General features: G+C 37.7%; 2 protein-coding genes across 2 annotated transcripts in view; one reads left to right on the forward strand and one right to left on the reverse strand.

Annotated features, from left to right (window-relative positions):
- LOC131977626 (zinc finger protein GLIS1) overlaps positions 1–8,099 on the forward strand; it is a 90,268-nt gene extending 82,169 nt beyond the window's left edge. The window contains exons 10-12 of the mRNA XM_059341023.1: positions 4,494–4,624; positions 5,459–5,614; positions 7,645–8,099. Of these exons, the coding sequence (XP_059197006.1) occupies positions 4,494–4,624; positions 5,459–5,614; positions 7,645–7,781 (424 nt within the window). The 3' untranslated portion in view covers positions 7,782–8,099. The remainder of the gene's footprint in view (positions 1–4,493; positions 4,625–5,458; positions 5,615–7,644) is intronic.
- Positions 8,100–9,506: 1,407 nt separating this feature from the next.
- Positions 9,507–14,831, reverse strand: elovl8b (ELOVL fatty acid elongase 8b). The gene is made up of 8 exons (XM_059341024.1): positions 14,597–14,831; positions 14,405–14,462; positions 12,844–13,031; positions 12,613–12,693; positions 12,475–12,531; positions 12,279–12,393; positions 10,350–10,477; positions 9,507–9,903 (listed from the first exon to the last, which is right to left on the reverse strand). Exons 2-8 carry the CDS (start codon positions 14,460–14,462, stop codon positions 9,736–9,738), a joined length of 795 nt encoding a protein of 264 aa, XP_059197007.1. The 5' UTR covers positions 14,597–14,831; the 3' UTR covers positions 9,507–9,735.
- Positions 14,832–16,914: the final 2,083 nt, after the last annotated feature.

Below are 16,914 nucleotides of genomic sequence, written 5' to 3' on the forward strand. Positions count from 1 at the left end.
TAAAAAAGGTTTGTGATACATTAATTGATAAATTGTTTCTCATCATCAACCCAACATTTACTTTTGTCCGCCATGTTTCAGATCAGGAAATTATCAAATCTCTCGACTTCTACTTCCCAAGTTGTTCTTATGACTTAAGGTGAATTTTCCCAGTCAGTAACAAATTCTTCCAGTTATTCAGACGCCACATGAATGCAGCATTGTTACTCGTGTAGCTGCTTACAGTGGCACTAATGTTGCTTTAATGTTTGGTAGTGTAATCTTTAAAATACACAATATTTTATAAGTGGTCAAATAATTTAATTAAGTAAAATGTAGTTTCCCCCTGAAATGCAGTGGAGTAGAAACATAAAGTTGTATTAAATGAACATTCTCAAGTAAAAATACATCAAAAGGCTAGCCTATCTCGCCACCGCTGGTCGAGGCATCAAAGATGCCCCCTTGGATGCCCCTACAGTAGAGAAAACCTGATTAAAGTGTCCTCTCTGTGCCCTTCTAGTGGAGAAAACATGATCAAGTGCCCTCAAGGGAGACGGTCAAAGTGACCTGAAGGCAGAAAACAGTGTGAGTCTGAAGCTCTGTCCTTCAGCCGAGCAAAATGTAAACTAAATTCAGCATTGGCAGGAACGCACCGTAGCTTCTCGCACTCTCGTTTGACATCGTTTACCATCTCCCTTCATCAGCCACTCGCTGCCAAATGCCCTTCACAAAGCCCCTGCCAGCTACTGAGTGCTGGGTGGGACCCCCTCATGCATGGAGCAGCAGGTCATGTAGAAGGCTCCAGCCAGGCCAGCAGCGAGCAGTCATCTGAGGGCTCGGCTGCCTCCAGCAACACTCTGTCATCACATTCATATAGCGCTTAGTGCAAACCATATGCTTCCACAGCGGCGCATATAACACAGCAGCAGTTTATGTGTTGGCATTCCTGATATGCAGCCATGAGAGGGTACTAAGTAGCTGTTGAATATTTGGAGAGGTGATTGGCCAGCTCTGTTTTTAAAGGCAGGTCTGTTGGCTATCAGTCTGAATTTGGACCAGATTGCCGTTCCATTAAATTAATGTCAAGTGTACAACATTAAGTCGTTAAATCGTTGGTCATTTTCAGTTTCTAGTTAACTTTCACATTTAACATTTTAGCGTCTGAATAAATACCAGACATGTTTCTTAATGCTCTTGGGGTAAATTTCTCACCGTGATCTTATGAAGGCAGAACAAGATGCACATTGAATATCTCCCATATTGCATAAAGACTAGCCTGGCTCTGTCTAGCATTTCCAAGTGGTATTACTGTTGGCGCCACTGTCACAAAAAGACGACAGGATTGCTTTCTGTTTTCCTCAGCTACCAAAAACACATGACCCACTGCATTTGTTTTCAGATCTCTGTGAGGAAACATAGATGTTTGATTCTTGGTACTGGCTTCCTGGTTCAATTTCTAGCTGCTATTGTTAGATAGCAATGGCTAATCCCATTTTGCACCAGAAGCCCTGATATAAATGCAATAATAACGGAAGAGTAAAACGCTCGGTGTTATTGACAAGACAAGTTTTGTTTCTATCGTCTATCTATCGTAGTAGAAAGAACTGTTTTTATCACTCTCCTTCTTCACCTGCTTTGCCTCCTCAAATCGACAAAGATGTTTTTCTTTTGCTGGGTAAAATAAGTTGTTGGTTCAAGACTACAGAGCCTCTGTTTAATATTTTATGATCTTCATAAGTATAGGTGCAACTCCTAACCCTTGGCTACACTATCGATAGCTACCGGGGAGCATGAAAGTACTATATCCTTGGTTGATGCATTTTTGTGCTATCAATCAAGCCGTCATTTTCCTGGTAAATTGTACCAGACGGCAGACAGAATTGCACCAATGGTGTCAGTATTCTAGTCTTTACATTGTGCAGTCAGCATTTACTTCATCAGCAAAATACTTGTCTACTGCCACTTTAAATAAACAGCATATATTGTATTGTTTAATAAGATGTGCTGCTTTTTACTTTTGGGCAGAGCCATGCTAGCTGTTTCCACCTGTTTCCAGTCTGTGCTAAGCTAAACCGTCTTTCATTAATCATACAGACATGAGAGTGGTACTGATTTTCTCATTTAACTCTCGGCAAGAAATCAGATAAAAGTAAAGCCTTTATAGTGATTAATTTCAGACTTGTGCCATGTTAACAGAAATGTTACTTGCTGCAGTTGTGACTTTTCTGCAAGACTCAGGCGCTTATTTCTCCCTGAGATGGACTTGTAAAATGCCATGTGGTATGTCTGCAAGAGCTTGCGAGTTTGTTAATGATTCTACAACTTTGATTTTGAGGAGGAATTCCCCTAATGTGCATGATGTAATTCTCAAATGTTTAGAGATCCCTTGATGTGCAGATTTTACAGAAAGGACAAAATTCAAAATAAATAACCATCATTATTAGGGGCATACTTTTCATGTTAGATGATCCGATTTTCTTGAGAACTGGGTGTCAGATGTTGCAAAGCGTTCATTTCATTCTCTAAGTTTTTGAGGTTGAACCAGTTTAACTGTGACGCTAAATGGTGGAATTACCCTCATAATATTTCACCATTTGCTGTGACCTCTTTGATTTCCAGATTGTGGTTTTCTCAGCGTGCAGTGTGACTCTTGGATGCTGGGGCTAAAGAAAACTTGGCAGTAGGCTTCATTGGAATTGTAAATTTCACATTATATCTCTTATTGTGATTTGTGGTTTGAGACCGCTGTATCAGATGACAAATATATCCAATTGCTCAGACAAACCTTTTTTTAAATTATCAATATCCACAAAAATAAGCCGATATGGAAACCGCAATTGTTCTGCAGACTGTTTGAGTCCACAAAGTCACAAACATGTCATCTTAATTTTTCTTTTTCTCAAAAGCCATGAATGTAAACACTATTGTGCTTTATTCTCTCTGGGCCACAAAGCCGAGGGTTACTGCAGTGGAGGACAGTGTGTGTGTGTGTGTGTGTGTGTGTTTGTGTGTGTGTGTAGGGTAGGGGGCTGGTTTCAGTTGAATGCACACTCTGCTGTTTGTTGATTTAAGATCATAATATGTGGTAGGAGGATGATTACGTGTGGGGAGCCCAAGTTTCCACACGCCTGGAATGTTTCTTCTTCTGTGTGTTTAGGATCACTAACTGCTCCGCTAGGTTTGTCGGATCATGTGGTTAGCAAGGCGACATCACGCTCCCGCTTTGATTGGGACGTCACAATGCATGAAGCATTTTATTGAGAAAGTATTGAGACTTACTAGAAAAGATTGAAGCACGGATCAAAAGGTTTAAACGCACAATGTGTAACGTTCTGACGCTCGGGGTCTCTCATCCAAATAATATCAAAACGCTGAGCTCTGTGATGTCGTACAGCAGTGTGGCATCATGGGAGTTGTTTGCACTCAGTTCCTTTAACGTTCAGCGTTCAGGAGGTTTTTAACAGGAGCTGAATAATTATCCGCGGAAGCCTCAAAAACAAACTTGTGATTTAAACCGGTAAAAACACTGAATGAAGTCAAGTCAAAGTTTATTTATAGAGCAAATTTAAAAACAACCTCAGTTGACCAAAGTGCTGTACAGTTATTAAAATAGAATAAATCACACACAAATAGGTATAAATAAAAACAATGAAACAATAAAATACCAAAAACAGTAAAACAATAAAATTATAAAATAGTAATAGAAACTCAATCCAAAACAGAGTTAGAGATAAAACATTTTTTAAAAAAGTAGTTTCACATTAAAAATGAGTTTCTCCATCTATCTCTTTCTGATAGTTTAAGACCCTGGTGTATATACAGTCTATAAAAAACAAACAAGATAAGAAGAAAGTGCATTGTAAAATTGTGCATTAAAGCTGAATAAAAAGTAATCAAAACGCTGACACATGCCCAGAGAGGAAATAACAAATGACCCCGCCTGTTTCCTTTATTAAAATTACAGATTTCTCTGGGTTTTAAAATTGTTAGAAACATTTCTTATAATGTAAGTACACAACTCAGCAAAATATATAACACAGGTCTAGATGTTTTTACATTTACAGTACAGGCCAAAAGTTTGGACACACCTTCTCATTCAATGCGTTTCCTTTATTTTCATGACTATTGACATTGTAAATTCATCAAAACTATTAATGAACACATGTGGAATTATGTACTTAACAAAAAAGTGTGAAATAACTGAAAACATGTCTTATATTCTAGTAAGCAAAGGGTGGTTACTTTGAGGAATGTAAAAAACAAGACATGTTTTCAGTTATTTCACACTTTTTTTGTCAAGTACATAATTCCATATGTGTTCATTCATAGTTTTGATGCCTTCAGTGAGAATCTACAATGTAAATAGTCATGAAAATAAAGAAAACACATTGGATGAGAAGGTGTGTGTCCAAACTTTTGGCCTGTACTGTACATTTCTACTTTTTAATGCAGATAATGTGCATGTTCTACCTTTGAAATGTATATTTCACCCTCTCCTTCTGCGTCTCCTCCAGGGTGTCGGGTCCTCTCCTGTCTCCAGGGATGAAGGGAACAGGGACACCTCCTCCTCCTCTGGACAAACAGCATGTCCACCCTCACCACAAGCCCTACTCCCACTACCACCACCACCAGGCTGCCAACGACGGTAAGACTGACACACAGACATCTGGTCGAATGTAACTGGTTTCAGGAAATCTGTTTTGGCTGGAATTTGAAAATGTTCATTGGCGTTTCAATTTAATATCCTGAAATCTGATTCAGAAACATTTATTATTGCTCTTGTATAACTTCCTATGAGGGAATTTACAGTGTCAGATCACTTAAGAACACCCTTGTGTCCTTCTTCAAGCACTTGCTGAAGCAGCAGAGCCACATGAAAGGCCTCGAAGAGAGGAAGTTGTCTCTTAGAGCGGCGAGTACTGCCCTGTGGCTCTGTCAGAGCACTTTTAGGACTGAGAGAGATTAGAGTCGTAGAGACAGAGTGGGGGAAACCACATGCCGGAAGCCTTTTCCCTGAGCTGAATTAGCCAACAAAATGCTGGCTCATGTATTCAGCTGTCTCTCAGCGCCCTAACATGGCAGGCTCAGCTGTCACTCCAGAGCCTTTTTCCTAATGCCTTAAACACTGTTTTCCCTGTAAAGATCTACACATGGACGTCTCTCTAACCGCGATGTGGTCAGGGAGTTGCGTAAAAGCGCTCCAGGCAAGGCTGCTTTCCCATTATCGTGACTCCTGCGGTCCGTCCTGAGTACAGACTGAGACGATGGGGATAAATGTTACATACTGTGGGGCTGGCGCAGTTAGCACGAGCACAAATATAGCATTGTCATAATTTGAGATGCACATTAAGTTTCATCCGGATGGAGCGGACACTAACTGACCTTGGAAACAATCGCCCATAGACTCTGGTGGCAGTCGATCCAGTCTGGCTTCTATTTTTCTCCTCCCCGCTCCTCAACATCCTCCCTCATTTCCTAGAATACCAAGGCAGCTTCCAGAGCTGCTTCCATTTTGGAGACTCCTACAGGATGGAGCAGACGGTCGGTGGTGTCCACGTCCCAGGAGATTCTCACGCCTACACTTCCCATCAGCACAATGGCTTCCACATGTCAACTAGCAACACTGGCACTGCAGGTGAGGACATTTTACCAAGACCTTACAGTAAAAGATCACCACAAGGGGACATTTTGTGATAATTTTCAGCTTCACATTTGTATTTTGGGTTTCTACTGGAACTTGTTTACATGCTTTAGTCTTCAAAAAACACAATATTTTTCATATTGTCTGTACCTGTATTTACCCTCTGTCTGAAACGCTCCATTTTACCTCCTGTCTCTTTAAGGACCCTCCAGAATAAAAGCCCAGTCTGCTCTGATCTGGTCAATGTTTCTGGGACATTTGCTGAAATAGTATAGCTATGGAGAAAATTAAATATCTCAATATTTTTACCAAATACCTCTATCAGATTGACAATTGGCACTTTGCAAAATATTCACTCAATGATAGTTTTTGATAAATAATCATCAGTAATGTTAATATAATGACTGAGTCAGTAAAGTCAAATAATAGAACAGCTAGAACAGCCTGATGAGTTTGGGAAATGACATAATTTTATTGTAAAGCAGCAACTTATGATATAGTCTAGACAGAATAAAGGCCTTCTATAAGAAGTGAGGAGCATTTATGGGTACAAGTCAGGAACCGGCCTACCTTACATATTTCAAGGGTGCTGAGTCCAGAAAAAATGGTTCCCAAGTGAAATGAGTTTTAGACCTTCTAATTTGTATATTAAATGGCCACTATATTGCTCATCTTGCATTGGTCATTGGACCATTTCCCCTTTGTTTTTTTGTAAGTAGGCAATCAAAGATGAGGAAATTAAGTTTCTGGATCTATAGTCTAGGGTCAGAGCAAGAATATAGTGGAGGCTCAGTGCCTTTTTTATGTATATACATATATATATATATATATATATATATGCAAAATACCAAGTGGAACATTTAAAAGTGATATTGATTGAATATTTATGTCGGCCTTAAAAAAAGACACAAATAATGCTTAATTTCACCTTAAAAGTTGGTATTTTGCATATATATATATATTTTATATATATATATATATATATATATATTATATTATATATTTTATATATATATATATATATATATATAAAATTTCGCTTGGGAACCATTTTTTTTGGATTCAGCACCCTTGAAATAAGTAAAGTAGGCCGGTTCCTGACTTGTACCCATAAATGCTCCTCACTTTCACTTTTTGGACAATTCCATCTAGACTAATAGTAAAATGTCCCAAATCTAAGAAGATATCTAGTTTCATATCACGATATCTATTATCATCAATATACTGTCCAGCCCTTTGTCATTGCTGCTGGGGAATGGCTGAATTAGCACTGTAGCTGCACTTTCCCATATATAGTGTAGTTGTTGCATAAGAACCTTACAGAAGTCCTGACATCTTGTTTACTGACAAAGTTTCTGTTTTGATACTTTCACAGTATTTATATAACACCTAAACCTGCTTTATAATATATATATTTTTAAAGACTTGGAAATGTAATGCTTTACAATATGGGACCTGTTATAGCCAGTAAGTGCTCTTGGCATAAATAGGAACAAATCTTTGGTGCCTCGGGTGCTTCAACCCTGTCTTCCTGTCCTGTCCACCCCTTTGTCATATTGTATGTATGTTTATCTATATGTACGGACGGGTTGATGGCTAATTTCGTTGTCCTAGTACTTGTTACTCTGTGCAATGACAATAAAGGTGAATCTCATCTAAAAAATACAGACACACATTACCATTGGCACACCACACCACTAGCCAGTCATATACAAGCCACAGTTTGTCTGGAGAAACAAAACAAAAAATTGAAGGAAATAAATGCAATCGATGGTTTTAATTGCAAATATGAAGTGGACTTTCATTGACCAAAAAAGGTTTAAAAAAAAGGTAAATTATTCTACCCATGCTACAGCACCTCAGGGGCTCAACGCTTGGGCTTAGCCTCTACAATCAAGTCGAAAACTGTCTGTGTTTCCAGATAACACCTGAGGCACCACAGATTGATTCCTATTGATGCCAAGAGCACTGATTGGCTCTAACAGGACCTTTAAACAGACCGCTCTCTCTCACGTCTGTTCCAGGCTTCAACCTGACCCAGGAGCTTCAAGGTGGCGCAGGGTGCCAGTTCTCCTCCAGCCCAGAGGAGAGCATTTTCTTCCAGGTGGGCAACTTCGACCGCAGCCTGAGCCACATGTCGTCCGTCTACACAGAGACATAGAGCAACACTGGAGCAGGGCACGCTTCACCACACATCCTCTACTACTCTGCAGTCCATCCACGTCCATCTTCTCACATTTGGATCACCTCTACTTCCTATTTCCTTTTTTTATTTTCATACAATATATGGGTCACGTAGAAAACAAAATAATTTATATTCTGACCTACTTAGTTGCCCGATTGGCTGTGAAACCAGCAGGATGAAACAGATGTGTACTGCAATGTGATTTACTATTTCCCTGACACTATCTGAATATCTAATGCTTCATTTCCACTGCAGGGTTCAACAGCTCAACTCAACTCTTTTTTGGTCCCAGAATCTTTAAAAAAAAAAAATGTATCTAGTTTTCCACTGCAAACAGAACCCCCTCAGTGTACACAGTAGTCTCTCTCTTTTTTTTTAAATGTCTTTCACAGCTTTTTTTATCTTAAGCAAACAGAACAGGTCATAATTTAACCCGAGCCTTAGTACAAGTGGTGCACACTCTAGCAGAAGAGCCACCTGGGTGTCCCTTAGGCAGGTTTCTCAGCTCGACACTTGCTGGGTCCTCTCATCAGCATCTATGGGTGCGCTCCAGTACTCACACTACCACACTATCTGGAGTCCCAGAGAACATTTATAATATCCCAACACATAGTATCTCAAAGGCAGTGCGCCAAAAATACCACAATGTCCACCTGCATCTTGAACACATTTCGCAGTATGCTCAATTCTCTGCGCAGCATATTTGAGCAACAGGGTCAAAGGTCAAAGTGACGTGTTATGATGAAGTAGTATGTCCTGATTATATTCCTACTGCATGCAACTGAATGTACTTTGTGAGGGCAGCTGCAGTATGTACCAAAAGTAAAAAAAGAAAGTATGTGATCTGGAGTGCAGCATGAATCTGCACTTCGTCAGCGGATTGCATGGTTTTGCTGACTTAAAAAAAAAAAAATCACAATAATTTATCCGCAACTTTCACAAATGGGAAACTATAAAAAGAGCAAGCTGAGGTGAGCCACGCAGTGGAAATGTGCTTTACCAGTCAATGTCGGTTCCCCTTTAAAGAAGGATATCTGGTCACAGGTTGCTTATGTCTTCCAGGTGTTTCTTCCAGTAGTTTAATAATATGATTATGTAAATCATGTTCACATGTAAAAATATCATGTAATTCATAAGAAAATCAACTAAATTCTGATACCTTCTCCGATTTTTACTAACTTTAAATGAAGGACAGACACAAGTCAAAGAAATCACACAGAAGTCTAATCTTCAGAACGCATGTCATATTTCTTAGACTCAGAATCACTTTTACTGGCCGAGAGCTCGTCATGTACACAAACAGGTTTTTCAGCGTTAATATATCAACACTACAAAACTCCTGAATGGAAATGAAATGTTCTCTCCCTCCTCTTCATGTTTTTCTCTCTCTAATCTACATCTTTCAATCTATTTTAGACTGAAATGTAGAAAATAATATATCATTTTGCTGTGTTGTTTTAGCAGTGGAAAAAAAATGTTTGCATTTTTGGTATTTTGTTGTTAAGTGTTTTTTTTTTTTGCTTTTTGGATTTATCTCTGGAGGAGAGTTCGAACTAATTCATTCTGCAATAATGCAGAGAAACCAACCTACGGTACTTTATTATAATGTGTATAAAATGTACAGTTTGTTTACAGCAATCATTTGAATGTTTGTCATTTCTCAATTTAAGGAATAAATAATGAAAAATGATCACACGATGGTCTCTTTTTTTCACATGTATTTGGCACATTACATAAAATACAAAAACACACGCAGAGAGAAATCAGATTCTTCACATCGTTTGTAAAATATTCAGTCTGCATGATGATGAGCACCATAAGGAAAAGGTTTATACTGTGGGCATGTTGTTCCCTCTAGTGGACATAAGTGAGTACTGCAGGCAGGAAACAATCCTTCAAGCTGCCACAACACTCATAAAGCCACTGCATCTTATTTCTGCTTCTTCTTCTTATTGAGGTAGCTCTGAAAATAGAAGTTACTGAAGAGGATGATGAGGGTGACGCAGTAACCAAACACCACCACGTTCATGGAGTCGGGGAAGTCGCACTCCGTGAACAGGTTGTAGCCCGTGTGCACGAGGAACAACAGAAACTGCACCTGCAGAGACAGTGAGGGAAAGTTTCAGATCAGCTTATTTATTTACAGTACAAGCCAAAAGTTTGGACACACACCTTCTCATTCAATGCATTTTCTTTATTTTCATGACTATTTACATTGTAGATTCTCACTGAAGGCATCAAAACTATGAATGAACACATATGGAATTATGTACTTAACAAAAAAAGTGTGAAATAACTGAAAACATGTCTTGTATTTTAGATTCCTCAAAGTAACCACCCTTTGCTTACTAGAATATAAGACATGTTTTCAGTTATTTCACACTTTTTTGTTAAGTACATAATTCCACATGTGTTCATTAATAGTTTTGATGAATCTACAATGTAAATAGTCATGAAAATAAAGGAAACACATTGAATGAGAAGGCGTGTCCAAACTTTTGGCCTGTACTGTATGTGCAGTGATGAGAGCAGGAGGCCACTAACCAGCTGCAGGGACGTGAGGTATCTCTTCCACCACAGGTACTTCTGCATGTGAGGACCGATCGCAGACAGGCCGTAGTACGAATACATCACAATGTGAACGAAGGTGTTGACCAGGCCGATGAAGAACGCTGCAGGATAAAAACAGATTCATGTAAATGGAGATGCCTGCTGGAGGTGTGGTATTGAAGGAGCTAATCATTTCCATATTTTCTGGAACTTTAATTATTAAAAGGTATTGGGTTGAAATTCATCATCATTTGCAAAATGTATTCTCAATTGTTTTCCCCTCTTTATTTGAAACTGTGTATCTCGGTAACATATTACTAGATGGCTTTAGCTATGCAGACAAGAAATTGCTTTATATTCTTTTAGCAGCAAGCAAAAAGGCCATTACCAGGAGATGGCTCAAACCTGAGCAACCACAAAACGAGGACTGGATCAACATCATACAAGACATCTTCACAATGGAAAAAGTGACTTTTCATCGAAAGTTACAAATGGACTCATTTTACAAAACCTGGTCAAAATGGACAGAATATGTTAAGCCTACAAGTTCTGATTTTATATAAAACTGTCATTTAACTAACAACGACTGCTGCAAAGAATGATGATAGGAGAAAATGATGACGCTGTGTGATATTGGTACCCCCACCCCAACTGTTCTTGTTCTTTGTTCTGTATAAAATGTTAAAAAAAATTCCTCAATAAAAAGAGAATCTAAAAAACAAAAAAACAACAAAAAAAACAGATTCATGTAAAACTAGCAGACACAATATGTCATTCCACTTGTCATTATAAAAACTAAACTCTCTGGAGTCATTGATGACTTCTTCATGACGTCACAACGTAAAAACACAATAGATTTCCCTGAAACTCCATGACAGTTTTTATTTTATTTTTTTAACTCTTTTTATTTGCAGGATCACGGCAAAACCATACAATTGTTCCATACAATACAGTCACACGTTACTTTCTTGAAGCTGGACCTTTTTTATGAGAACTATACTTATCATAAAAATACAGAACTAGATGTTGTCCAGATTCTGTTCACATTTGCAACATTTAAAATTATTTTTGGGCATGATTGTGTTTTCAAAATCTGATTTTATGTCGGGGTTTTGTTTCTTTTGGGTTCAAAATGTTGATCCCTGTTCGATGTTTTATTCTGTTCGATGTTTTACTTTGTTGCCACTGTTTTTAAATTATTTTATGTTTTCTTGTAAAGTGACCTTGGGTGTTCTGAAAGGCGCTTATAAATAAAATGGACTATTATTATTATTATTATTATTATCCAGTAAGTCAAAGTGAAAATATAATTATCAGGTCATATAGGTGAGGTTGTGTTAAAAAATATGATACCAACATGGCATGGTAAACATATTTTTAAAGGCAGAATGAAAACGATTAAAAAAACTGACAAAATAGCTCAAGACCCCAAAACATCGAGTTCCTACATGAAATGGTCAGTTGCATTCATTTAATTCAGGTAAAATATATGAAGCATGTCGTTAGCCTCATAGCATATTTGCCTAAGTCATATTTGAACGTTTTCGGGAAACAAGAAAAAACACAATTTTTAGTAAGCCCATTGGTATTCTTAATTGATATTGTAACAGTAAGTTCAAATAGAAGTGTGAACAAGTTTGCATAAAAAATTAAACACATCGATTTCATAACAGATAAAAGTGACTTAGGCAGAATATGCCCTCACAAAGGCAATTTTTCTCTTACATATAAATAATGTAGTTTGGTTTGTATGTAGTAAAGTTAGGCAGATATCACAATTTGGCCAAAAAATGACTTAGGCAATTATGCTATGAGGCTAACGATGTAGAAAAATGGTCGTTCAAGAACTGACAGCGAATGAATACAACAGAAGTATTTAGTGAGGCAGCAGACACATCTAAATGACTCAAATAAATGACTTACACTGTCCGCCGGCCACATACTTGACTCCGGCCCACCAGTTGAAGATCATGGTGCCGTGGTGGTAAATGTGAAGGAAGGTCAGCTGGCTGTTCTTCTTCCTCAGGATGAAGAAGAGCTGCTCACAGAGAGGAGCAGAGGAAGATGTACGGTACAGTTTTAACTCCGCATTTCCTATTAGTAATGATCAAATACACACCGTGTCACTGAGCTCTATGACTTTAGAGAAGAAGAACCACCAGCACACTCTGGCCATCTGGAGGAAGAAAACAGTGAAGAAATGTGAGTTTTATGTTATTTATTCTGTCTGTAGGATTTTTCGACCTTAACTTTTTACCCTCAGTGCCAGTGGGCTGCTGCTGTAATCTACAGGCTGACAGAGGAGGCTGTAGCTGGACAGCCAGGACGTGACCAGGAACTGTAAATATAAGCACTTATATCAGAAAACAGGAATTCCCAAGAGGAAAAAAACGCTAAAATCTGTAAAACGGCATATTTCCAGCATCACTGTGCTTCTTTTTGTTCTGTTTTTATAAGGAAACAAGATACATCATGAGCTCAAACACACCTCGTGGAACATGTAGGCCGACAGGCCGACCATGGCGAAGTTGTAAACAATGAGAACGACTTTGAGGTCAACGGGTTCTCTGTGTTTCATCAGACGAGGGCCGGCCCAGACCACACAGAGGTACACCAGGAAGATGAGTGACACCGGGACGGGGGAGTAGACCAGCAGCCACGGGTCTGTCCTTTTGTCTGGGACAAATAGAGCTCTGTGTCAGGGACTATTTACAAATGGATAAATAGATTACAGGACACCGGCTGGATTAGAATTTTTAACCCTTTATCAGGCAAAGAACTATATTTGGTAACTTCAGGTAATATTTCGAGAAAAAAATTTACTAGATTAAAGTGGCAAATCTACAAGAAAAAAAGTCGCAGATTTAAGAGATTTAAAGTGGCAAATCTGCGCAAAAAAAGTCGCAGATTTACGAGAAAAAAATGGGGAAAAAAACTACTTTTTTTCTCCCAGATTCACCACTTTAAATCTCATAAATCTACGCATTTTTTTCTTGTAGATTTGCCACTTTAATCTCGTAAACTTTTTTCTCAAAATATTATTTTGTATGTTTTTTTTACACATTCTGGCAGTATGTAATATCCTCCAATATTCTCTAGGGTTGAAATTTGGAATTTGCAAGTATTTCAATGAGTGCCCTATTAAGGGTTTATATGGTGAATCTGGGAGAAAAAAGTTGCTTTTTTTCCCACTTTTTTCTCGTAAATCTGCAACTTTTTTCGCACAGATTTGCCAATTTAATCTAGTATATTTGCAACTTTTTTCTCGAAATATTACCTGAAGTTACCAAATATAGTTATTTGCCTGTTAAAGGGTTAAGAGCTGCCTTGATTCACACAACTTCAAGCGCTGATTCTTGTTTTAGTCTGCACAGGAAATGCCAGGTTTTAACAGTTTGTCTTGTTCCAGTCCAGCTCAGACGACTTATGTGTCCAGTTTTGGAGAGTAAAAACATTTATACATTTGATGAAAAAAAACTCAGAATCCTCCCTATGTTGGTGCCCTGCTCCTCTTTCTCTTATATGTCCATCACTGTCATTTTAAAAGTGGCATGGTGGCCAATCATGTGACAAAACACAAAGCAGTCATTGTGAAGACAAGCTGAGGAGCACAACTGCACACACAACCCACACACACACACACACACACAGCCTTGTTGTTTGGACTGGGAATCTCTTGTACAGTGTGACTGCAAGAAGAGTTTGCTGCTAAATAAAAGCAAAATGAGCTGAATATGTGGTAAAACTGTGGAACAAGCTCCCCCTCAGTATCAGAGCAGCTGAGTCTGTGTATCATTTTAAAAAACTTTTAAAAACCCACTTGTACAGACTGGCATTTGTGCAATGATTTCTAACGTTCTTACACATATTTTAATTTTGTATCCTATTATTTTTGCTTGTTCACTGTTTTCGATGATGTTCTGTTATTTTTGTTTTAACTGTTGTATTGCCTCCATGATAATGTACTTTGTAAAGCACCTTGTAACCCTGGTTTTGAAAGGTGCTATAGAAATATAGTAATAAATAAATAAAAATAATTATCATCATACCTCCATTGTCCACTATCCTCTGGTGCACAGACAGGACACGCTGCCATGCAGAATCCATCTGGGGGAAAATATAAAAATTAAAAATACATTAAATTAAGAAATGTAATGAGCAAAAGAGGAAAAAAATCTGTAGCACGAAAGAAAATGTAAAGATTTTATATAATTAAAGACAATCTAGCCACTAATAAAGACCTTGAAACTGGTTGGTTTCAGTGTCCACGCTGGAGAAACTTTGGACGCTGGCTGACGAAAAAGTTGTAGCAAAGTTCAAGTTGCAGCTCGCTGCAGGTTGCAGCCTGAAGTCCTGCGATCAATCAATGAAGACAAACTGCAGCAACCAGCCGCACCACAAACACTGCTGCAACACAAAACCTCTGCAAGAAAAACAAAACAAAGACAAACCTCTGCACACAGTTGACTCCCAGCTGAACTATTTAGTATTAGAGTGAGGGGATTTGAATCACTTCCTGTTTGTCTTCATTTAGTTGATACATGTTGAGTACAGTAGGGGGCGCTGTATGCCGCCATGATGTGAGTGTTTAATCAGAGGGGCACATTAAAAAATGGCAAAGATGATATTTAAGCATTCAAAATCTTTATTTTAGCTTATTTAAACATCTCATTTAAGTATATTTGGAAGATACAAATACATTGATTTAAATAATGAGACTTACCAACAATAACAGTTTTTTTTGTATGACAATGACATTTCTCATTTTTGTATACATACATATATATATATATATATATATATATATATATATATATAGCCTATATATATACACACACACCCACACACAGAATATTTTATTGCACAATTAACCCTCTGGAGTCTCCAAAAGCGCCAAAGCATGACTTCTTAAAAAAAAGACCAAAAAAAGACACAAAATGACCAAAAAAAGACACATACAAGACACCAATGACAAAAAAGACACAAAATGACAAAAAAGTCACAAAATAACTAAAAAAGCACAACAACAGACACAAAATTACCAAAAAAAGACAAAATGACTTACAAAGACACGTAAAGACATGAAAAGGATTCAAAAATGGAAAAAAATAGCCCATTCATTCATTCATTCAAAGACTCCATTCATTCTGGGTTCCTTTTGTGTACAATCAGATATTGTTTGAACAAAAAAAAAAGGTTAGAATTGCTCCATTGTTCATTGATATTATTGATCATTTTATTATTAATTTGACACAGGTGCCACAGCAGGGGCCAAGGGCTTCTTCACATGGGCAGTGGACCCTGGAGGCCCCTGTGTAGACCCACCACTGAGTCTGACGTTTACTTATTTGAGTGCACCATAATTCTACATCTGTTTAAGATCATGCACTCAGAATGAGCCCATGTTGAGTTATAATGTTAATAGATAGAACAGTTTGTGGTTGTGGGCTTTGGGTTGGTCTTATCTGCATGCATCAGCTTCAAAGTGTTATCTTTATCTGCATTTGCTATTGTAAATGTAAAATATCACAACTCTGCACACCTGGATACACATCATTTTAAGATGATAGGTACTAGGTGAGGCAGCAGTCTCTACAGGCAGCATGGTGATTTATGTATTTAATGTGTAAGTAAAAATATCAGCGAATTATTATTATTATTATTTTATTTTATTTTTTTTTGCTTATCAGAGTGGATTTAAATTTTCTGGCCAATGAATGAAAAATGGTCACACACACTTTTTGATGTCAGTAGAAAAAAAAGTTGTTATTATTAAAATGATTCTGTCTCCACTATCTGATTGACTAAGTCACTGTCTGTGCCTGTGTAATTCACTAACTGGGTGTGTGACCTCTCTATGCATTTATAGATTAATCATGTAAGATGCTTTTGATACAATGATCATGTGCTAATAAATACAATTAATAATAATAAATAATAAACTAAAATTTTAAAATTAATACAATAAATACATTTATTCCATCTGCTTAAACTTAGTAAGACTCTATCATCACAAAAAGATATATTGTATACTTTGTATTTTATGTGCACATTGAAACATCTGTGTCTCCACTAATATCTCTGCAAGTCATATTAAGGCAGGAGGTGGTGTTGAATGTGTTGAACAGGTCAGGTCACGGACTGGGTGAGCTGAGGAGAAGAGATAATGGTCTTCTCTGCTGATATTGATTAAAACTGACGAATCAACAGTTCGAGAGGGAGGCACCTTCTGGAGAGATGATGATGAGTAATCCTTAGTAAAACATTGTTAGGTTATAAAAAAGGGTTCGAGGGATATTCAGGCCATTTCTAGCATTTGTAGTCTTTTTAAAATTTGACTGCTTTTGACAAAAATCGACATAACATAGTTTGATTTTTTTTGAGCGGTTCATTTTTGGACATTCTAAAATATGGTGTTTCTCTGTCATTTCTGGCCATATTATGCTCTAATATGTATCAACAGACTATAATTGACCCATTTCTAGCATGTTTAAGCATTTCAAAATCTACAAACTATAATACCACATTTAACAACAGACTTAACTGACCCATTGTAAGC

The sequence above is a fragment of the Centropristis striata genome, chromosome 9 (genome assembly GCF_030273125.1).
Source record: "Centropristis striata isolate RG_2023a ecotype Rhode Island chromosome 9, C.striata_1.0, whole genome shotgun sequence".
NCBI lineage: Eukaryota > Metazoa > Chordata > Actinopteri > Perciformes > Serranidae > Centropristis > Centropristis striata.